The sequence below is a fragment of the Lissotriton helveticus genome, chromosome 5_1 (assembly GCF_964261635.1).
Source record: "Lissotriton helveticus chromosome 5_1, aLisHel1.1, whole genome shotgun sequence".
NCBI classification, from domain to species: domain Eukaryota; kingdom Metazoa; phylum Chordata; class Amphibia; order Caudata; family Salamandridae; genus Lissotriton; species Lissotriton helveticus.
In genome coordinates this window covers 2,062,690,871-2,062,715,009 of record NC_136065.1, presented here as the reverse complement: position 1 = coordinate 2,062,715,009, position 24,139 = coordinate 2,062,690,871, and the positions used below count along the sequence as shown (strand labels likewise).

The window sequence follows — 24,139 nt, the reverse complement described above, 5'->3', positions numbered from 1 at the left end:
TCCTCATTTGATGCTTACAGCAACACCTCTGATAGTCTCTTAGAGCGGACATAAGTGACCGCAATACTGTCCCTGCCAGACACAAAGGCCTGTCGATTTGGTGTCTTTAGCAAATCGTTTCACAGTTTCAGACTCATCTTGACATTTGTCACTCCACAGGAATTCAGCCTTTTTACTTAGTAATTTTCCTCTAACAAACCCCTATATTTCTGCTACAAAATTACACCATACCAAGATTATGCATCAACCCTTCTCTCTTATGACTGACAGCGCTAGCTGATACCTCAAATAGCATATTTCCTCCTTCCAAAATCGTATTTCTCTGCTCTCAAAGTGAACCCAGGCCCTCTAAACCTCTTTAGAACTTCACTAACGTGCTGTGCTCCTGCTTCCAAATCTGGGGACATCATCCCCAAATAATGTAACCGTGGCAATGCCAGCTGGCATTGGCATCAGCACTCTTTGAAAGACCGAGGGGGCGGACACCAGTCCAAACAGCATTCTTGAAAATTTGCAGGCTCCTAAGGGAATATTGAAAGCTATTAAGTCTTGAGACTCTTCACGCAGTCATATCTGATGGTACACGGAAGATAGATCTAAAGTGGCACAAAACATACCCCTTACAACATAGTCAACATCTCTAAAATGTCAAAAATGTTGGGCAAAGAGTTCTTGCCCAATACTGCCTTATTCAGCACCTATGGTCCACACAAGCCAAACTCGCCACCGGTTTTCTTGACCACCTCAACCGGGGCTAACCATTCTGTTGCATCTAATGTACTATGACCCAGCTTTACACCATTTTTATAATACTTTACCCACCACTGCATATACATAAGTTAATTCTATAGGACTTTAAAGATACCAACTCAGCCTAAAAACCACCTAGATGTAGCTTCTCAAAACTGGCACTCCATTCCTCAAAAAGATGCACTTGGACTTGAGAATTGAGATATGGAAACACTCCCAATTCCTTTTGACGAGGCCACCAAATTATATTATCATTCGTGAAGGACACATGCAGTTTTCTCATCACTATTCCACCACTGAACATCATAAGGGCTTACAAATAAACTCATTTTTATAGCTTTTTCTAGATTGTTCCCTGCAGCCCGTGTCAGATTACCATTTTGTGTATTTTTAGATGTCCCAATAAAAATTCTAGTTTTATTCATCTTCAGAGAAGATGGTCAAACACGAACAAGAATAGAAACTAATTGTTTCCCTTCCTACTATTTTCACCAAGTCTGAAGGAAACTTACCTCCTTTGTTAACGAGCTGCCACACTGTCTTGTCACATTTCTCACCTTCTTTACTTGAACCATAATCATACAACATCCATTGGTTAAAGCAGCACACTCAATCAATCAACGCATTTGTAGAGCGCACTACTTACCCGTAAGGGTCTCAAGGCGCTGGGGAAGGGGGGGGGGGGGGGGAACGGGTGCTGCTACTGCTCGAACAGCCAGGTCCTGGGTCTGTCATAGGCTGATGGGGATGGTGTTCCATGTCTTGGCGGCGAGGTGGGAGAATGATCTGCCGCTGGCGTTCGCTCGTTGGATGCGGGGACTGTGATAAGGTCAGCAGAGCAAAGCTGGCGGTTCGGGGTGTAGAAGGTGAGTCGTTCGTTGAGGTATGTTGGTCCGGTGTTGTGGAGTGCTTTGTGAGCGTGGGTGAGGAGCTAGAAGCTTACTGATAAATTCCTAAGTGCAGTTACATATTCATCCACTCTTTTCCCTCACCCTACATTCTCCTTTCAGAGCGCACACTGCCTCCTGCTCTGATTCTATAAAGTCCACTGGGATTTTTTTCCATTTGCACAAAGACAACACAAAAGTGATATTGCCCCCAAATTGGCTCCACAGACTCCTGTAAAATGATGGAACATTTTGTTCCATTTGCTCCACCTTAGTGGAAGTTATCCCGGATGATTCGAGAAAATGAGTCGAAGATACAATTTTGTTTACCCTGTAACGATCTTTTCACGGCATGTAGTGCTGTATATTCACATGCTGTGCATACTCCTACCATCGAGTGTTGGGCCCGGATGAGCGCAAGTTGTTTTTCTTCGAAGAAGTCTTCTCGAGTCACAAGGTATAGTGACTCCACTTACTGCTAGCAATCAGACCCTGTGTGTTCGAGTGTGAATAAAACCGATCCGGCCATTTTGTCTTCTTTTATTTATTTCACCGAGTTATGTGAGTGACCCTGGCTAAAATTGCCCTGTGGTTCTGGTCTCCTGTGTAGAAGTGCTTGAGCACTGGAGGGTATGGAGCGGTGGGGGTGAGTACAGAGCCCTTTTCATAATTGGACCTTAATGCCTTCGGCACATTACATATGATAACAGGGACTCCTACAAACCGGAGGCTCTGACCGCATCAATTCACCATCAGAGTTAAAAAGTTTGAAAAATTTATGAAATTCTGCCAAAAAGGCACAAAATGTATCATATTTCACTCTTGATTCATTTTGATTGGGCGAATGTAGTTGACAGCTATGAATATCTGATACTTGAAGCACCATGTCCTCTGGCTACACAGCTTCGAGGAGCTACTCTCCGTTCCACGTTTTTCCTTTTGGGAAAGATCTTATTTCCCATGCGCTGTATTTATACTTAAACCTACTGTTCCCCTCATATGTTTTCATTTGAACAGCTATGCATGTTTACCATTAGCATATATGTGGTGAAATAAATATTTATATATATTTGTGCTGCTACATATACAGTAAATTAAATGTTTGTTTTGTTGTAACATGTGGCAGCCAATCCTGACATGTCCTGCTGAAGTGTGTGATTCATAAAATATCGAAAGACAAGACAGGTCAATCTGTGAAATGAGTTGCACACGTGGTCAAAAGTGGCTTGCTAGTAAGTGAAGACAGCCAGGCATTAATCAAAGTGACATTCTGACACCCCCATTGTTGGTGGGACATGGATGGTTAACAGCCCCATTAGTGGATGATGTCACAATGCGTCACGATTGTCAAATCAAACTTGATAAATAAAGCAACATTCTGATGACCTAATTATTGGTGCATCAATGGTTAATGGCTCAAGTTGTGGGTGATGTCATAAAGGGTCTCTCTTGTGGAACCAGATCTGATCAAACAAAGCAACACTGATGGCCTCATTGTTGGTGGTGCATGAAGGATTATCAGACCAAGAATTGGGCAGCGAAGACACCCCACTGCAGACTGAGCAGGTCCGTGCGCTTTGACTCTGAAGCGCAAGAAGGAACGACGTGTCTGTTTTGGGTGGGCACAAGTGTAGCAGCAACTCAGCCTTGTATGTAACAGTGACCCGAAGGGAAACCAAGAAGTGGAGGGAAAAGTACAGCGACATCCGCAATGGAATAATAACACTTACCTGAACTACGTCAACCAAGATGCATTGCCTGCATATGCCCATTGGGGCGGGTCTATAAACAAAATCGCATGCGCGATGAGACTTGCACAGCTGTTTTTCCCCCAATGCCGGGCCAGTGAACAAGGGAAGGAATCCCGAAACGTGTATGGCAAAGAATAAGGCTGGGAGGGCATGTCTGAGTGTGCTGCTGTCTACCAAATAAAGAGGTTGACTTCACGTTGTGTGTGGTGCCTTCACTCTTCGAGCACCTTCATATGGAAAATATATATATATATATATATATATATATATATATATATATATATATATATATATATAACCTACTGGCGATAGCCAGTAGGTATATATAGTTAGGATTGTTTTCCATAGGGAAATCGCAACATTCTATTGGGAATAACTTTGGCGCCGGTTGAGGAATCTTCCTGAAATTTTCCTTAACTTTGCCTGGCGGCGCTCCGCTCCTTCCCTGAAAGTTTGGGGGGGATTCGTCAAGCGGGGGCCGAGATAAAAGGGGGGTCCTAAAACGTGTTTTCCCCATGTTAATTTCCATAGGGCGGTTGGACTCACTTTTAGCCCGAACGGCTGAATGGTTTTCCACCAAACTTGGCAACATTGTGGGGACTGGTAGCCCGATGTGCCTTTGCTATGTCTCAAGATATGTGCTCCAGTGGTTTTTATGAAAATTAACTTTGAAAAAATATATATTGGGCTACATTGGGCTATATATATGTTAGAGCCCAAATGTAGCCCAATGTAACCCAAAGATGGCCACCAGAGACAAAAAAAACAAATGTAGCCCAAATATCAGCCAGATGTAGCCCAACTATAGCCCAATGACAGAATGTCCCAGAGTGTTCTAAAGAACAACTAGAGCGCTAACAGTCTTACATATGACAAAAGTATGGCACACCTGAAGTCATCTTGATTGGAATAAAGTGTTAACACTTAAAACATTTAATTTGCAAAGGAACAAAATGAGGGGGTTCATTTTGCCATAGAAATTATGATTAGTGCTGAAGAAAGAAAAATTAGGGCACATTTTGAGTGACTTCTCAAATCCTCTTATATTTCATTAAAAAAATTCTGATATGCAGTCTCCCAAGATGGCCACCAGAGACAAAAGAGCCCAAATGTAGCCCAAATATCAGCCAGATGTAGCCCAACTATAGCCCAATGACAGACTGTCCCAGAGTGTTCTAAAGAACAACTAGAACGCTAACAGTCTTACTTATGACAAAAGTATGGCACACCTGAAGTCATCTTGATTGGAATAAAGTGGTAACACTTAATACATTTAATTTGAAAAGGAACAAAATGAGGGGTTTCATTTTGCCATAGAAATTTTATATACATATATATATTCCCTGAAAAAACCATAGGTTACACACCAGTTATAGTTAGGAATTAGCATTTAAAAAACCTTTGAAATTCACTGAAAAAAACATAGGTTTCACACCAGTTATAGTTAGCTGGAAATTTTACTCGCATAAAACCATTGCAATTCCCACGTTATAGTTAGTTGGACTCACTATAACTTGCACGTCTGTAATGCACTGCTGATGACGTCACATATTACATCACTTGTCATGATATCAAGCCACAACCTCGTCAATCCCCATAGGCGTAAAAAGCCTGCAGCATGCACGTTTAAAGAATAGGAACTTATATTCCAATTAGGAAACCCACCCCTGTCCCGTGCATCCTGCACTCCGTGTGAAAGTGTTAGTGTAGATGATCTTTATAGTACATGTTTGTGTATACATTAAACTGTGTTAACACTAATTTCCTTTTGTGACTCTTGGCGGTGTAAGCTGGGGTTAATCCGTTTGGTGATTGTTAACTCGAAGCGGTATACAATGTCAAAGCTTGAACGGAAAGCAATATTGGTTTCTGCCACGTTCTTGCAGAAAAGCGGAAATACGCGTTGGTTTGCTTTTCAGGGAAAAGCGTGTGCTCCGCTTCTGTCAGAAACAGAAAGACGCGTTTGTTTACATTTCTCTCTACGCGCTAGGAGAGAAACACAGCGTCTGAAGGCACGCATGCGTCTCGACGTTTGGGTGTGGTTCCACTATAAAAACCACACCCGAGCTTCTGGAAGACGCTTAGCCTTCCAGCCTTGCTAGAGGAAACATCGCGCATCTCCGAAAAAACCTCCAGGATTCCTCCTAGGCACCCAGTTTGAAGAACATCGTTTGAAGGACTGATTCTGGACAATGCTTCAAGGAGATTTCGAAAGCTAAGTGCAAACTCTTTTCTTCTTTGGCGCCCATCGCTAGCAACTTTTTTGGAAGAACAATTTTTGGAAATATTCTCTCTGAGTACAAGAAGAGAATTAATGCAACAAAGAAAGACATTTGTTTATCGTGGTCAATGTGAACATAGATTGAGATGTGTTCAATGTGGACAGTGAATTCTGTTTAGGAATTAAGTACATTTCTTGTTTATGTACATTTCTTGTTTGCTGTATGTATATATCTTTTAGTTCTTTAAGCAGGGAATCAAGCCATCTGAAAATGTGGAAGTGGTGAAAGTATTCACAGTTAGCAAAAAAGTAAGTGAGATAGAAAAAGAAGTTGGTTTAGGATTTTTCTTTAGAATAGGTATAATTGTGCCTTTGTATCTTTGTAGTGAAACTACTTCTCTCAGCATATAACTTCAAGAACTGAATGTCCTTCATCATCACACCTCTGCTAACCTGTATCGACACACCACACCACTTCCAGGACGCGAAGCCATTCTTGGTAGATCGCAGGTAGGATATTTAAATCCGAAAGGGTTCACTGGTTTATAGTATAATAGAAAGAAAGTGAGAGAGAGAGAGTCAATCTTTTGAGAATAGGATAGATACTAAGGTGAGCTTGTTGTTTTGCAGGTCGACTACAAGAACTCACATTAGCGTCAGATCCGGCCACTCTCCCTTTTAGCTATCCAGCATCTTGGCGTGTAAATCTACAAACCACCAGAGGTAGGATAGGTTTCAGGGAGTTTGGCTCATAGCGTCTCCGCAAAACCCGTCAAGCACCTTACAGGTAAGATTGCACAGCCTTGCAGGTAAGAGTGACTTGAATCACCTGACAGAAGGCTAAGCCCACGGAAACAGTTTTGCCCAGACGCTATGGACCAAACAGATGAAGTGTCTCTTCAAGACATAGCAGCTATGTTAGTTCAAATTAGACACGAGAATGCAGAACTACGTAGGGACGTTTCTGTGCTACAAAGCAATATACAAACTTCTAGATCATCATGGACTTCTCCTATTAGGCCAGCTACCTTCCAACCTCCACTGCAAACCCTGTATAGTGGTAACGCATCTAGTTCCCCTTCTGCATCCACCCAAATTCAGGTGGTAACCCCTATTTCTGTACCCTTGGCACCGCCCGAGAGATTCTATGGGGACTGCAACAAGTTTGCCATATTTTTAAATCAATGCCATCTGCATTTTGTAGCTAAACCCACTGCATTTCCTGATGATTCGGCTAAGGTGGCTTTTATCCTCTCTTATTTAGGCGGTGAGGCAGCTCTCTGGTCTGTACCTTATGTAGAAAGGAATGATGCAATTCTATACGATCTAAAGCGATTTAAAAATACCATGAAAAAACTATTTGCCAAGCATGTCTTTGTGCAGTCGGCAGATTACGAGCTACTCAGTTTAAAACAAGGGTCCTCAGATCTTTTACATTACATCTCCTCCTTCAACAGATTGGTAATAGAAGCGGAATGGCCAGAAGACAAAAGAGTGTCTTTGTTCTATAGGGGTTTGAAAGACGACTTGAAAGACATGGTTACTCAGATTCTTGATCCTCCCACTGACTGCGAAGAATTTATAGATCTAGTAGTTAAGTTAAACCATCGCTTATTAGAAAGAAAGGGAGAAAAAGGAAAGACAGATTTTAAATTCTTTTTATCTAAAGACAAGACGAACCCTAAGCATGAAGCCACGCCAAGACAAGATCCAACTGAACCAATGCAGATAGGGACAGTTAGAGGTCCTCTGTCTAAAGATGAAAGAGAGAAGAGGAGAAAGTTGAATCAGTGTATGTATTGCGGGAAATCTGGGCACTTCGTCAAGGAGTGCCCAACTCGTCCCACAAAACCTAAAACAAAATCAGTCGATGTCAATGCGATATCGCAGGCGGAAAACGTGTGAGCTCGGTAGACCAGGAGGTCAGTTTATCGGGTAAACAGCTTAGCTTGGCCTCTAATGCTCCAACTATCTCTCATAGTCATCTTTGTATGAGAGTTCTACTTCAATCCCAATTAGATAACACTCGCTCTTGGTCTGTGGATGCTTTGATAGATTCAGGAGCCACAGGCAATTTTATCGACGCCCAATTGTTTGAGAAGTTAGGTTTGCAAAGAACCGAGAAAAAATCCCCAGAGATAGTCAGGGCCGTCGATGGAAAGGAACTAACCTCAGGTCCAATACAACATCACACTGAGATCTTAACTATGATTTGTGCAACTAAACACAGTGAAGATATAACCTTTGATATTATAGATGCCCCTCAGTTTGGTCTGATCTTGGGTATCCCTTGGTTAGTCCTCCACAACCCTTACATAGATTGGGTTAACAGAACCATTCTCTTCAAATCCGATTACTGTCATGTAAAGTGCTTTAGGCAATATCCAGGTACCGATCTCATAGTTCAGGGCTATAACTTTCCTAAACAAATTCAGAGTGTACTAACTATTACAGGGGTTCCTGAAGACTATCATGATCTTCTGGATGTATTTGACAAAACTAAAGCCAATACCTTGCCACCGCACAGGGATTATGATTGTCAAATCGATCTAATTCCAGGAGCTACACTACCATGCAGTAGAATCTATGCCCTTACGGAGAAGGAAAACGAACATCTCAGGTCATATTTGGATGAATACCTTGCTAACGGTTTTATCAGACATTCTAAGTCCCCAGTCTCCTCTCCTTTATTTTTTATACCAAAGAAGGGAGGAGAATTGCGCACTTGCATCGACTATCGCGCAATTAACAACATGACTGTCAAGAATAGGTACCCATTGCCCTTAATCCCGACTTTACTTGATCAGATAAAAGATGCAGCAATCTATACAAAACTTGATTTACGAGGAGCATACCACCTAGTAAGAGTCAGAGAGGGTGATGAGTGGAAAACAGCTTTCCGCACAAAGTTTGGACTTTATGAGTACCAAGTCATGCCCTTCGGACTCTGCAACGCTCCAGCAGCATTTCAGTTCTTCATAAACGAGGTTTTAAGGGAATTTCTTGATGTTTGTTGTATCGTCTATATTGATGATATCCTCATCTACTCCAAAAATACTTCTGAGCATGTGAAGCAAGTACGAGCCATTCTGAAACAGCTTTTGCAGAATTCTCTATTTGTGAAACTAGAGAAAAGTTTGTTCCATGTTACTACCGTGGATTTCTTGGGGTATAGCCTCAGCCCTTCTGGCATAGAGATGGATCAAAAGAAAGTGCAAGCCATAATTGATTGGCCCATTCCAAACAGCGTTAAACAAATTCAGAGCTTTTTGGGATTCGCAAATTTCTATAGGCGATTCATTAAGGATTTTTCACAAATAGTCACCCCAATCACTAAATTACTGAGAAAAAACGTGAAATTTGAATGGGACGCCGAAGCTGAAAAAGCTTTTCAGAAATTGAAAGTTCAATTTACTACCGCTCCGATTTTAAAACACCCAGATCCTTCTCAACCATTTATCGTTGAGGCTGATGCATCTCAATTCGCTATTGGAGGCATACTCTCCCAAAGAAGTACTAACACTGGTCAAATGCATCCGGTTGCCTTTTTCTCTAGAAAACTCAATCCTACTGAACAGAATTATGCCATCGCAGATAGAGAATTGCTAGCCATTAAAGCTGTCTTCAAAGAATGGCGACACTACTTGCTAGGGGCCAGACATCCAGTGACCATTTACACAGATCACAGAAACCTTCAGTCACTTAAATCTGTAAAGGCTTTGTCAGCTCGACAGCTAAGGTGGACTTTGTTCTTTAATGATTTTGACTTTATCATCACCTATCGTCCCGGAAAAGAAAACAATAAGGCGGATGCTTTATCAAGAATTGGAGGTAGTGATGATATGAACATAAGACAAGAGCCAGTACTTCCGATTATTCCTGCTGAACGTTTTCTTGTTGGTCTTGTAGATTCAGATGTTGTATTAGATCTTAAAGAAGCCTTCCAATCACAATCAAAGGAGGCTTGGTGTAAAGACTATCCTTTGTTACAATGGAAAGAAAATGTTTTGTACATGAATAATCAAGTTTTTGTACCTGTTGAATCTCTTCAGAAAAAGGTTTTACAGTTGTATCATGATACTTCTCTGTCCATACATCCTGGAGTTACAAAGATGTATCAGTTGATCAAGAGAAAGTTTTGGTGGCCTTCATTGTATAAAGACATACAACATTATGTGGATACCTGCACAGTATGTAGTCAGAACAAACCTGTACATCATGCTCCTAGTGGTCTCCTATTGCCATTGACTTTACCTCCTCAGCCTTGGCATACAGTGTCGCTAGATTTCATTGTTGAGTTACCTCGCTCCAAGACAGGCTACACTACGATACTTACTGTAGTGGATCATTTCACTCGCTACGCTCATTTCATACCTCTTTCTAAGCTTCCCACAGCTTCAGAATTAACTCAAATTTTCATGAAAGAAGTAGTGAAATTACATGGTATACCATCAGTCTTAATATCAGACAGGGGTCCACAGTTCATTTCCCATTTTTGGCGTAATTTGGGGAAGGCTTTGAACATGGAGATTCGTACCTCTACGAGTTACCATCCTCAAACTGATGGGTTAACGGAACGCACAAATCAAACTGTTGAACAACTATTACGTTGCCTATTAGCCACTCACGATCAGGACTGGTCAGATGTTCTTTGGGCCACTGAATTCGCATATAATAATGCTGACCATTCCTCTATTGGTATGTCCCCTTTCTTCTGCACTTTTGGTTATCATCCTAAGGAAATACTAGGATCAGATTTGTGTCCAACCTTAGTTCCAGCAGTTTCTGACTATGTAAAGGATCTAGTTGGTATTCAGCAAGAGGCTCAACAACATCTAGCACAAGCCAAAGAAACCCAAAAAAGGTATGCTGACAAGCATCGTTCTGAATCACCTCTGTATTCAGTAGGAGACAAGGTCTGGTTGGCAACTAAAAATCTTAAATTGAAATGTCACAAGACTTTTCGCCCCAGGTTCATAGGTCCTTTCCCTATCGAAAGAGTGATTAACCCTGTTTGTGTGAAATTAACATTACCAGCTAGGTTTCGTATTCATCCTGTATTCCACATTTCTTTGATTAAACCCTGTAATCCTGGAACCAGAAGTCTTAAAAATCCTCCAGCTATAGATATTGATGGAACTCCAGAATTTGAGGTCAAAGCTGTTCTAGACTCCAAAAGGGTAAAAGGAAAATTACATTACCTAGTTGACTGGAAAGGTTACAGTCCTGAGGAAAGAACTTGGGAACCGTTGGTAAATCTGCAGAATGCTCCCAAAATTCTGAAAATCTTTCATGCTAAGTACCCTAACAAGCCCAAGCCAGTTCCTACTGTATTAGGAGGGATTCTACGAGGGGGGTACTGTCATGATATCAAGCCACAACCTCGTCAATCCCCATAGGCGTAAAAAGCCTGCAGCATGCACGTTTAAAGAATAGGAACTTATATTCCAATTAGGAAACCCACCCCTGTCCCGTGCATCCTGCACTCCGTGTGAAAGTGTTAGTGTAGATGATCTTTATAGTACATGTTTGTGTATACATTAAACTGTGTTAACACTGATTTCCTTTTGTGACTCTTGGCGGTGTAAGCTGGGGTTAATCCGTTTGGTGATTGTTAACTCGAAGCGGTATACAATGTCAAAGCTTGAACGGAAAGCAATATTGGTTTCTGCCACGTTCTTGCAGAAAAGCGGAAATACGCGTTGGTTTGCTTTTCAGGGAAAAGCGTGTGCTCCGCTTCTGTCAGAAACAGAAAGACGCGTTTGTTTACATTTCTCTCTACGCGCTAGGAGAGAAACACAGCGTCTGAAGGCACGCATGCGTCTCGACGTTTGGGTGTGGTTCCACTATAAAAACCACACCCGAGCTTCTGGAAGACGCTTAGCCTTCCAGCCTTGCTAGAGGAAACATCGCGCATCTCCGAAAAAACCTCCAGGATTCCTCCTAGGCACCCAGTTTGAAGAACATCGTTTGAAGGACTGATTCTGGACAATGCTTCAAGGAGATTTCGAAAGCTAAGTGCAAACTCTTTTCTTCTTTGGCGCCCATCGCTAGCAACTTTTTTGGAAGAACAATTTTTGGAAATATTCTCTCTGAGTACAAGAAGAGAATTAATGCAACAAAGAAAGACATTTGTTTATCGTGGTCAATGTGAACATAGATTGAGATGTGTTCAATGTGGACAGTGAATTCTGTTTAGGAATTAAGTACATTTCTTGTTTATGTACATTTCTTGTTTGCTGTATGTATATATCTTTTAGTTCTTTAAGCAGGGAATCAAGCCATCTGAAAATGTGGAAGTGGTGAAAGTATTCACAGTTAGCAAAAAAGTAAGTGAGATAGAAAAAGAAGTTGGTTTAGGATTTTTCTTTAGAATAGGTATAATTGTGCCTTTGTATCTTTGTAGTGAAACTACTTCTCTCAGCATATAACTTCAAGATCTGAATGTCCTTCATCATCACACCTCTGCTAACCTGTATCGACACACCACACCACTTCCAGGACGCGAAGCCATTCTTGGTAGATCGCAGGTAGGATATTTAAATCCGAAAGGGTTCACTGGTTTATAGTATAATAGAAAGAAAGTGAGAGAGAGTCAATCTTTTGAGAATAGGATAGATACTAAGGTGAGCTTGTTGTTTTGCAGGTCGACTACAAGAACTCACATTAGCGTCAGATCCGGCCACTCTCCCTTTTAGCTATCCAGCATCTTGGCGTGTAAATCTACAAACCACCAGAGGTAGGATAGGTTTCAGGGAGTTTGGCTCATAGCGTCTCCGCAAAACCCGTCAAGCACCTTACAGGTAAGATTGCACAGCCTTGCAGGTAAGAGTGACTTGAATCACCTGACATCACTCATGCATATATTTAAATATTTAAACATTACTCGCTAATATATTTATTCACTAAGATACACTTAATAAGCCAGTTAACCAATCAATTTTTTTAGAAAAAACACTGAAAAAACCATAGGTTTCAGGCCTTATATAGTTAGGAATTAGCATTTAAAAAACCTTTGAAAATCACTGAAAAAAACCATAGGTTTCAGGCCTTATATAGTTAGGAATTAGCATTTAAAAAACCTTTGAAATTCACTGAAAAAACCATAGGTTTCAGGCCTTATATAGTTAGGAATCAGCATTTAAAAAACCTTTGAAATTCACTGAAAAAACCATAGGTTTCAGGCCTTATATAGTTAGGAATTAGCATTTAAAAAAACCTTTGAAATTCACTGAAAAAACCATAGGTTTCAGGAGTTATATAGTTAGGAATTAGTTTTTAAAAAACCTTTGAAATTCACTCAAAAAACTATAAGTTTTAGTGGTGTTATAGTTAGCTGGACATTTTACTCATACAAAACCAATGAAATTGCTCCTATATAGTTAGTTGTACTAACTATATTTCGCGCACCCGCAATCCACTGCTGATGATGTCACATATTAGATCATTCATGACATAGTCAGTGACATCACTGATGACATCTCAAATGACATCACTGATGACATCACTGATGACATCATCCACGTGACAATCACATACACCTTTTCATACACTATTACAATTTTTCATCACTGTTTGTAAAATACAGAGTATCATATTTAAATCCATTGTCACAGCAATACAAGTATCTAAAAATCCACTCAGTGATTCATAGATGTATACACACATCTAATCACTTACCTATGGATTCACTCATACATGCTGTCAATGAACAATAGAACACTATCAAAAATACTTATACATCTATATCGACATTACACAACAGCACGCATCCTATTCACATATGAAGTCATCCTACTCACTTATGCAAACAATGGATCATACTTACATATTTACTTAGCAAAACACTTATACAAACACCACTTCTTCTATTCATTTAGATAGTAAGTCATACTTAGTGAATTATAAAATCATTATTACAAGTATACAGTTATCCATACAGTCACTCACACAATCATTGTGTCTTATGTATACTTATTTATATAGAACAACTGACACATACACTGCCTTTTATTTTTCTAGTTTGTTGGACCTGTACCTTTGAGAAATATATTTGCTCATCACCACACCCATAAAGAGATTCCCTCACCCAAACTGTTAGAACATGTAGTTTTAACTTCATATATCTACTGAATCAACTATTCACACATCTTTGAACAGTCACACACCCCCCACCGAACCACACACACTTTCGCACTCCCATACAAATACTCAGTTAACTAATCAATAACTAATATAGACTTTCACATAGCTAGTAACCAACTGTAGAATCACTTTACACAACAACTGACAAAGTGATACAGATATTCACACAGTTTAGTCACTAACCACTATATTTAGTGAGACATTATAAATTGGTCAAGTAAACAGTCAATTACACTGCTACTAAATCCTCCATCCAAATATTTATTTATATATATCCACTTATTCTTCAATGTAAATTGCTATATATATATATAATGCATATTTAAATAACGAAGCAAACCACATTCACTGGATGATGTCATCAGTGATGTCATTTGAGATGTCATCAGTGATGTCACTGACCATGTCATGAATGATCTAATATGTGACATCATCAGCAGTGGATTGCGGGTGTGCGAAATATAGTTAGTACAACTAACTATATAGGAGCAATTTCATTGGTTTTGTATGAGTAAAATGTCCAGCTAACTATAACACCACTAAAACTTATAGTTTTTTGAGTGAATTTCAAAGGTTTTTTAAAAACTAATTCCTAACTATATAACTCCTGAAACCTATGGTTTTTTCAGTGAATATATATATATATACACACACACACATATATATATATATACACACACATATATATATATATATATATATATATATATATACACACATATAATCCATATATACATATATATGGATTATATCTTATATAATTTATTAGTACTTAACATATTGTTCGAGCAAGTTCTCCCCAAGAAAACATAGGGCCAGATTTAGAGTTTGACGGATGGTACACCGGTGTTGATCTCTGTACTTTGACAGCAACCAATGTCATTGTGGCTCCTATCAAGGTCCAAAATGTTTGGTGGACAGTCGCCATTAATTTTGATGGGTGTCCACCAAACTTTAACAGACGTTTTCAAAAGCAAACACTCAATCTGAGATTTTTATTGAAAAACAAAAAACTAAGGATGTCTTTTTTTCTGGATATCCATCCTAAATAGGGCAGGAGGTGTAATACCCTTCATCCAATGACCCCTGTTCCGTTGAAAGAAGCCACTGGCTCTGTCGATGGAAAGCTGATGGTCATGTCGACCTTAAATAGGGCGGGTGGGTCATTACTTTGCCAGATCGGTAGTCTGTCAGGTTTGCGACGGAGTACCCTGTCTGCCAAACTATTAATAACCCCCAAAATGAGCTAAACAGTCTGCGAGCCCGTTAGACCCTTGTTATGACTGTCTGTTACTACCCACCAAGAGTAGCAAGCAGATATTCTTGGTCTGCATCCAGTGGTGTAGTCATTGTGTTCTGGACCGTAGTGCAAATAAGAAAATAGACTCCCTAGCCACTGTTTGAACTATGTAATATAGTAATAATCAGGGCACAGAAGGCCCCTCAGGCCTCTGGGCCCTGGTGCCATTGCACTTGCTGCACCTGCTGGAAGCTACACCCCTGCTTGAATCAGGGCTCATGGCAACCTTATTACAGAGATCAGTCTGGCATCTCGCATTTCTGAGCATCTATGCAGAATACTAAATCCTAGAACCGTGGAGTTAATCCCTAAAGACTATACTGTATCCTAAGCCCTCAGGATCTCCTAACCTCATCTGCCTCATGGCGTGGTGGAAGTAGCCTGGCAGTGCAGGCATCGACCCTCTGGAATACGTTTCCAGAGCTACTAATTCCAACTGGCCATTTCTTAAACCCGCTGCATTTAAATGTTGCACCGTTTGCCATCCTATTACTCCATAACTAAAGACCTCCTAGATTCCATCTTCAACATGGACTCTGAAATGATCCCTGCGAAAACAAAATGTCAGAGAGGTACACTCCTGGCATATGCATGCACACATAGGTAATCCTCTACCCATCCCCATGCTCATTCTCACTTCCCTCCACCAAATCACGTACATCTTGAATATGGCCGAGCGCTTGCCCAACATCATGCGGACAAAGTCCTGGTACGATATGGTGTCACTGGCTCCGCCGGTGACCTCGGTGATCATCTTCTTCAGCTCCAAGTGTGTCTTGGGGGCACCCAGTTTCTCCAACATCCTCTTCAGCCCCATCATGTCTAAGAGGGAAGATGAGGTCAGGTGAGGAGAGGAAAGATGGCAGACTTCATAGATGTGGTCTCTTCAGGGGAAAAGTAAAACAATTCAGTATCTGATTTGGGCTGACTACATAGAAATCACATGACTGCACATTTAGTCATCTAACAATACTAACCATGGGGAAAACACAGTCATACATATTACCCTATATGCGTTGAGTACCAATATAACACAGAAAGTAGTCAAAAGACTTCTAGGATCTGCAAGTGTACAGGTTTAGCTGAAGCTCTAGGAAAAGAAGTGATTCACCATCATTCACTGATGGAGGATGTGAGTGAGGGCGGTGCATTTGGTGTATAGGTCCAGGTGGCAATGATCTGCAAAGGAACAGGCCTCCAAACTTTTGTCCACTCAAAGGCTATCTTGCTAAACAGCTCATCCCCCTGACCAGCAGCAGCAGGGCAAGCCGAAGAGGTGGGCCTCCTACAGTGGCACCAATGGCATGAATTTCACAGCCATATAATTTTCTCACACAGCCTAGTAGCTGGGTCATGTACGTCAGGAGGAGGCGAAGCATCCTGGGGGGAGGGGAGGAATTTTCCTGACATTTTCCATAATCTCCAACCTACAAAAGAAGAGTGATGCACTCGGTGGAGCAGAGACATGCCCAAGCTCTGTCACTCCACATATCCATAAGTAGCCACCTCTTGGTTAGTGCCAAGGATTAAATGAAGGCTTGTAGAGGGAAAAGGGTTCTTAACTCTTGTTTTCAGTGGTATCAATCAGCATTTTCACTTGGTGCAACACTGAGGCAGCGACTGCACAGTGCATGTGACTTTAAAGGCTTTTCAAAGAGGTTGGCACCTTTCTGCCGGTCAAGAGAATAGTTACATAGGCTGCGGCTGTGCTCTTCCAAATACCAATCGTCTAGCAGGTGATAGGTCCACTCCTCCTTAATATGTGGATAACCAAAACAGTAACAGAAATAGCAGGTCTTGAAGGGGCAGCAATAGGACATTCAGGATGCTGGGTTAGAATATCACATACATGAGAATGATGTCAGGAGTCACATATTCACTCACTCATCCATCTATACATTCCTCTGAGTCTGTGGCCTACATGTCACTCATAAATTAACTGTACATATCCTGTGTGCAATGAAAGATTTGTACTAATCTGCCCTGCTGGACCTGGTCTGTTGGGAATTGGAGATTACCCTTGATGCCTTCTGTGAGAGAGGGAAGCTTGCTTTGCTATGGTCATGCTGTACTCGTTCTGCCGAGAAGCAAATCTTGCACTCCTGCTGCACATTAAAAGTGTCAAATTAACTCTGGTGATTTATTAATGTACCTGCTAGAGAGAGATGGGAGTTTGTCTAGTGGCAGGTTTCACTTATCTAAGATGGCACAGGGTTAATATACCTGCTGTAAAGAACGTGTACCACGCATACCAAAGAACAATATTTTATGTGGATAGATCAGTGGGTTACTGCATTTGTCACAGAGATTTTGTTGTTACTGTGCAGTTCATAAGTTGCATTCGTAATCTAGCACAGTGAGCCATGAACTGCCATCTACGAGCTCCATGCAAGCTGCATGGTACAGTTCAGAAAGGTATATTTTTTCTTAGTCTTTCTATCCTGATGTTGCTAATAAAGGTTTCTTAAGAAATACATTCTTATTAATGTCAACCCTATGTTATGTTCTGAATCCTGAGTTTGTGCTTCCCCAGACCAAGCACTCTTAAAAAGAGCCTACCAGTATGGATGACATGTGACTCCACCTTGTAGTCTTCTTTGTCCTATGTAACATTTTCTATACACTGATTTACGCACATATGATTCATTGTCTCTGTATGTGTGTGTGATGGATTTTAAAAATGTGGAAAGCTTTGATTTAGGAGCAGTGATTAATGGAGTCATTTTTAAATGTAGACTGTAGCATCTGCATTTGTAAGTCAAGCATTCATGCCTTTGGGCATTCTGGCTGTTAGATAAGATGTTTGTTGCTGGTAAGGTGTGCTAATGCAGAAGTAGCTTATTATTTATCAACACAAGTACTGTACCAGTGACAGTGTGCATGTTTTCTGTAGAAGAAATTAATGATAGTAAACCTGGAAAGGTTCAATGGCTCTACAGGTTTAGAAGTAGGTATACTATGTAATGGAAAGGAAGGCTGCTGGGAGAACTAGACCTGCATTAAATAGCACTGTTATCTAGGTTCCAAGACTGAGATTTAATTACATGGTTCTCTTAGATTTCTAAAACAAATGGTAAAGTCAACTTGTTTTGAACATTATAGGCCCATCAAGCTTCCCATTCTATAAATTATTTGACATTGATAATGGCTGATCTCAACTTGACTAGCATATTTTCCATTGTTACTACCTGAAACAATGTGTGTAGCTGCATTTTCAATAGGATTTGAAGTATGTCTGTTTATAGGGTACTTTTTATGTATCTGTAGAGATTCTCCAGCATCTGCGTGACAATGGGGAAAGTGAGTGGTTCTTCTTCCGTATCTGTACCTATCCTCTGAAGGAGGAACTGTTGTTCTAAGGAATGGTTGTTTCCACTATTCTATCTCCATTGATTATGAAAATAGAAAGGATATAGTGAATGCACTTGCATGACATGCCCAATGGGCCAGGAAGTATTTCACAGTATTTGAGGTTAGACACCGAGACCTACAGACCCGAGGAAGGTGCATGAATCATGGGGTTAATATTGAAGCTCTGAAACTTGAATGAAAAGAGAAGCTCCTGTTTTAATCCTGAGGTAGGGAGACACTGGGCACACAGAATCTTTATTTTTTTTTTTTTTTCCTCTCTCTCTCTCTCTCTCTCTCTCTCTCTCTCTCACATGGATATGAAGTTATACCAAATTAGGGAACCCATAACAACGTGACTAGACAGCCAACATCTGTAGGCTTGGAGGCTTCACAGTGCTGTATATGGAACCCACTGATGAAGCACACCGTACTACGTAGAAGAGGGTTCATCATCCTATGTGAGTTCCCGAATGTATGGTCATGCCATAAGAGGTTTGGCTGTTTCGGCCAGGAGTGTTGTGCTTTTTCTATGTTTATGCCTGTTAAAGGAGGGTGTACAACAGTCTTTTAACTGCTTTAACTCCCACATTAGTGTTAGCTGTTGTATCTGTGAGAGCCGTGTGATGTTCCTTCTGTTACTGCCACCCATCTGTTGCCCTTGTTGTACATTTATTGTGTTGTTAAGCTTGGTATAAAACTTTTCACTGCACAAGACATTACTATTTCAATTGTTAATGTTTGTTTTAATGCAATATATGTGAAACAAGCAGTTTTTGAAATGGACTAAGATACTTTTTAAAACTTTTGGAAACATAACGGACAGGTGATTCCATGTCATGTATAACACTTTCAGCCTTTTCTGGAATATTAGCCAACATCACTTTGCATGCTGGGGATTTGAGCCAAACAAAATTAGAAATTCCACAATGCAACATGCTGCTGGCTGTAAAGCCAGGCATGACAGATAGAAATTATGACATGTTACAGTACCACTTAGAAGGCCTGTAATGTAAGACAAAATGTAGTTCCATGACTTTCTGCCTTTTGTTTGTAGGCAATGAATGAATAACAGCCCTGTGGATGAGAGGGCAGAGAGAGTCTTTCAAATCCAGATGCAGACATCTTTAGAGATTAGTATTATTTAGATGGCTGCACACTGCCTTGGATAGGTGCAGCACGAGCCGCAAGTGTTGGTGCACGAGGACTGCAGATGCCTTTTCTTATTGGTGCATGTCACCAGGAGGTGGCATGAAGGAGTTCCGTGCTGGTAGACCACGGTGGTCACCTACCTCCTTCCCTGAGCTGTGGGCAGCAGAACTGGAGTGCAGAGAGAGCATCCCTTCATTGAGTGGTCACTGACAGTTAAAATTGTTATGTTATGGTATGGTAAATAAACGCATAATGCGCATGAATCACCAAAAGGGTATCTCAGCGCAGCAGAGACCAACATGCGGGCAGCCATAGTATTAGAATAGTTGCCACCTATCTCCTACTTTCTGCCCAGCTGCAGGAGGTACATAAAAGGCAGAGGCCCGAGTGAAGGATAGAGCACCCACCAGACATACCTCATAACGCTTGTCACTCCATGAAAGGATGTAGGGAGATACCCCCCTTGTGAGGTTGCTCCGCACATCCCCTTCTCTTGGCATTGTGAAGTGCTCAGGAGGTAGCTGTCATCGAAGGAGAGATTTTTGCCTCCACGGCGCCCTCCAATCCAGAGTCAAGCAGAAGAGAAGACAAGCTGCAAGGTTGCTCCTCTCCTTGCTTTCCTGCTTGTGGCAGGAAAGCACAGGGGGGAGAGAGGAACTGCTTGGTGCTTGTCGGTGGATGGGCATGAGTGGGAACCTTGCAGACAGTGGAAGGATCTAGGCATATCTTACACCTCCCAGCATATGAAGGCAGCTCTTGGAGAATGGAATATGGCTTAAATACATGGGATATGTTGGCAGCACATGACAGATTAACATGTAAGGGCAGATGAGTCTGCTGTACCTGGGCCTACGATGACTGTAACTGGGCACGTGAGTGTGCTGTACTTAGGCCTATGATGACTATAAGTTGGTGTGTGAGTTTACTGTACTTAGGCCTAAGATGACTGTAACTTGGCGTGAGACTTCTGTACCTGGGCCTACGATGACTGTAACTGGCCGAGTGAATCTGCTGTAACTGGGCCTACGATGACTGTCACTGGCCGAGTGTGTCAGCTGTACCTGGGCATATGAAGGCTTTAGCTAAGCATTGTGCCTGCTGCTGCTGGAAGTCAGAAAGTTATATCTGTGTATGTAAGTCAGCTGTACTTGGAACATATGATGTCTGTAGGCTGACTGGCAAATCAGCTGTATCTGGGAGTATTATGGCTGTATCTGTGCATGTTAGTCTGTGTACCAGGACATATGATGTATGTAGCTTGGTTGGTGAGTCTGCTATACTTGGTAATATTAAGGCTGTAGCTGTGCATGTGAGTCTGCTGTACCGGGCCATGTGATGTATGTAGCTTGGCTGGTGAGTCTGCTGTACTTAGTAATATTATGGATGTATCTGTGCACATGAGTCTGCTGTACCAGCACATATGATGTATGTAGCTTGGCTGGTGAGTCTGCTGTACTTGGTATTATTATGGCTGTATCTGTGCATGTGAGTCTGCTGTACCAGCACATATGATGTATGTAGCTTGGCTGGTGAGTCTGCTGTACTTGGTATTATTATGGCTGTATCTGTGCTTGTGAGTTTGCTGTACAGGGGAATATGATGTCTGTAGTAGAGTGAGTCTTCTGTACCTGTGATTATTATAGTTTTATTTGTGCATGTCAGTAGCTGGGGATTTTGCGGCCATCTCCACCTAAATATATGATGCCTGATTCACAAAGGTAAAGTTAGACCAAAAGTCTACCGGAGACCAAAAGTCTAACTTTACTACTTTTCAGGTATTCACAAAGGTCAAGTTCGACCAAAGGTCAAATTTAGATCAAAAGTCTAACTTTACTACTTTTTGGTATTCACAGGGGAAAGTTACTACAAGGAAAGTTAGACTTTGGTCTAACTTAACCGTTGAGAATCAGGCCCATGACGCTGTGTTTGAGCGTAGCATGTAGGTATGCAGTTCAGGCTCCACCTGTCAAGGATGAGATGGCAATGCCTAGGCATATGGGCTGCACCTAACATATGATCACTGTCCTATTAAAAAACTCTTTGAGTTAAGCACTTGCTGCTGAGATTTCTACATAGTCTTAAATTCACAGCTTAGGCTCCTGGCAGGTCCTATTCCGTCTTTATCTTTCCAATTTCGATACACTTTGAATCATTACGTTGGATAATACTAACGAGTGTTATTGAGAGAGCTGCAAAGTATCATAACGAGTAACTAGCATTATATAAAGACTAGCAATTGTTACTTTAATGCGAGGCCTTCTGGTATTTGATGACAGCACACTATGAATGTGAGACTGTATCTGGCATATGAGCAGAATCTGTGCATATGTAGCTTGGTGTATCAAGTGTAGCTTGGCATATGAGACTGTTCCTGGCAGATAAGAGTATTAAGGATCATATCAGTTTGCGATAAACAGACTCACATGATCCTCATGCCTAACATGTGACTGTAGTTTCCAAATATGCGAGTCTGTATATAGCATGTGGTGTCTGCCCCATGATATATGATGCTGTAGTTAGCAGACAATCAATGTACCCTGGTGTGTGATGTTTGTATATGTACATAGGAGGCTGTGAATGGCATTTGGTGGCCGTACCCTGTTCTTTGATGCTGTACCGGGAGCAACATCTGGGCACTTGCCACAGTACCAGAAATGATGATGCATATTAGGCTCTACGGGAAACGATGATGGCTCTAGCATAGTATTCGATACTGCAAGTGGCACAAGATGAAGGGCAAGATGCATCAACAGGTTTTGCCCATTCTTTGTCTATGGGAAAATGTGTTCATGCTTATGGCTCTAAGTCCCTCCAATCTGGCTTGATAGTTTGAAACACAAGTACAGCTGCTTAGTAAATGTTTCCGCACCCCATGAGTCTATCGTAGGAGTACATAGGCTAAAAGGCTATGCATCAAGGAGCTAAGTAGACAGATATGTTAAGTCTCTACAAGTAAGTCTGACTCAGTGAGGTTTTATCCGATAGGCTACATTTAGCCAGTGTAAGTGTTAAAAAAACAAACACAGGAGAAGGATGAAACAGGAGTTGTATGTTAAAGTCCCCCTACCCTTCCCCGTCCCGGAGCATCCCCCTCTTGCTCTGGCGAGTGGTGTGCAGTACACCGTTTCATTCTGTAAGTTTGTAAGAGGAGAAGACTGGGTAGACCTGGTTCTTTAACCATTTATGTATGTACCCCACAGAGGTTGACACTGATTCTCCAGTTCACAACTTACCAATGTCGCCTTGATCGTTCAGGTCAAAATCCATGAATTTCTCTGGAAAAGAAAAACTAAGATGTGGTAACAGCCTAAAAACAGGGATGGGGATGAGGAAGACATGACAAGAGACAAACTAAAGTGAATGCATGGTCTATGGAGAAAGGAAGGCAAAGATAAGGGACACAGGCGGAAGGGTGAGGGTATGTAGCAGTGGCATGAAAGATTTGAAGAACATGCATGATTCTCGGGGTAATTCATAGAATTTACCATTGTTGGCAAAATTGATGACAACTCATTTGTTGAAAAACGATTTTTGATCCTAAATGAGGGACAATTAAGGTGAAGTAAAACGGATTAAAGTACATGAGTCCATCACTCGTTCCATGAGAGATGGAAATAACACAATTGTGATACTTGCCATTTTTTTAATATATATATATATATATATATATATAACGTCCTTTCTATTCATGAATGTCCCTAAATCATGATGCAGTCGCTTCTTCAGGGCTAATACATCGATTGCCCTTTTCATGCAACAAGTATTTTGAAGAAAACATGCAACAAATTCTCAATCATATAAAGAAATGTGGGAGATATACAATAAACAGAATTGGAAAACATTTCAACCAAACAGATCTGTGGCAAATTAGCTGTGAAATGAAGTGTGGGAATTTTAGGTTTTATAGAATTGTGACACAATCACGATAAGCTGATTCATGGGCATCACTACTGCAAGATCAGAGAAGGTAGGCAGAATAATGAAACGTACTCACACTTGAGCCTTCTGGCCCCCTTGATTTGCCTACCTCCTTGGCGCTCCTTCCCTCCTTGCTGTCTGCCTTCATTCTCCACTACCTCATCCTTCCACACATGTTACCCAATACAAGCCCACCCTCAACACCTACCTCCCTTTAGGTTCCAGGATGCCTAAGACCTTCACACATCATCAGTGCTGGTGCCCCTGTGCCATCTCCCTTCATCTGCTGCTCCCTCTTCCTTCTCTTCTCTATGTGAACCTACATCATTGATTGACGTCCTACCCTTTCTGTCTTCTTTGCAGTGGCAGTAAATCTACTCTAATTTTCTATTGCATATTTTCCATTGAGGGTCATTTCTTTCATAAGTGAATCAATTTAGCCTGCAAAGCATTCAATCAAAGAATTTAAAGGATCCACAAAGGTCTTCTGTATCGGACCCTAGGATAGGTAGATAGGTGGGGTGGCTGGCAATGTGAGAGGCAGGCAGCAGAGACTCATACTTACTTTTGAACAGCTGGAGTTTATCCTCAAGATCCTCATCCGTGTTGTATTTGGGGTCATCCATGAACACCTGCAGGGTAAAAGAGGCACCATGTTGGTTGATGT

General features: G+C 41.3%; 1 protein-coding gene across 1 annotated transcript in view; it reads right to left on the bottom strand.

Annotated features, from left to right (window-relative positions):
- Nucleotides 1-24,139, bottom strand: part of AIF1 (allograft inflammatory factor 1) — a 154,733-nt gene that overhangs the window by 22,896 nt on the left and 107,698 nt on the right. The window contains exons 3-5 of the mRNA XM_078645953.1: nucleotides 24,038-24,104; nucleotides 22,788-22,829; nucleotides 15,714-15,876 (exon numbers count right to left, since the gene is read on the bottom strand). Coding sequence (XP_078502079.1) covers nucleotides 15,714-15,876; nucleotides 22,788-22,829; nucleotides 24,038-24,104 — 272 coding nt within the window. The remainder of the gene's footprint in view (nucleotides 1-15,713; nucleotides 15,877-22,787; nucleotides 22,830-24,037; nucleotides 24,105-24,139) is intronic.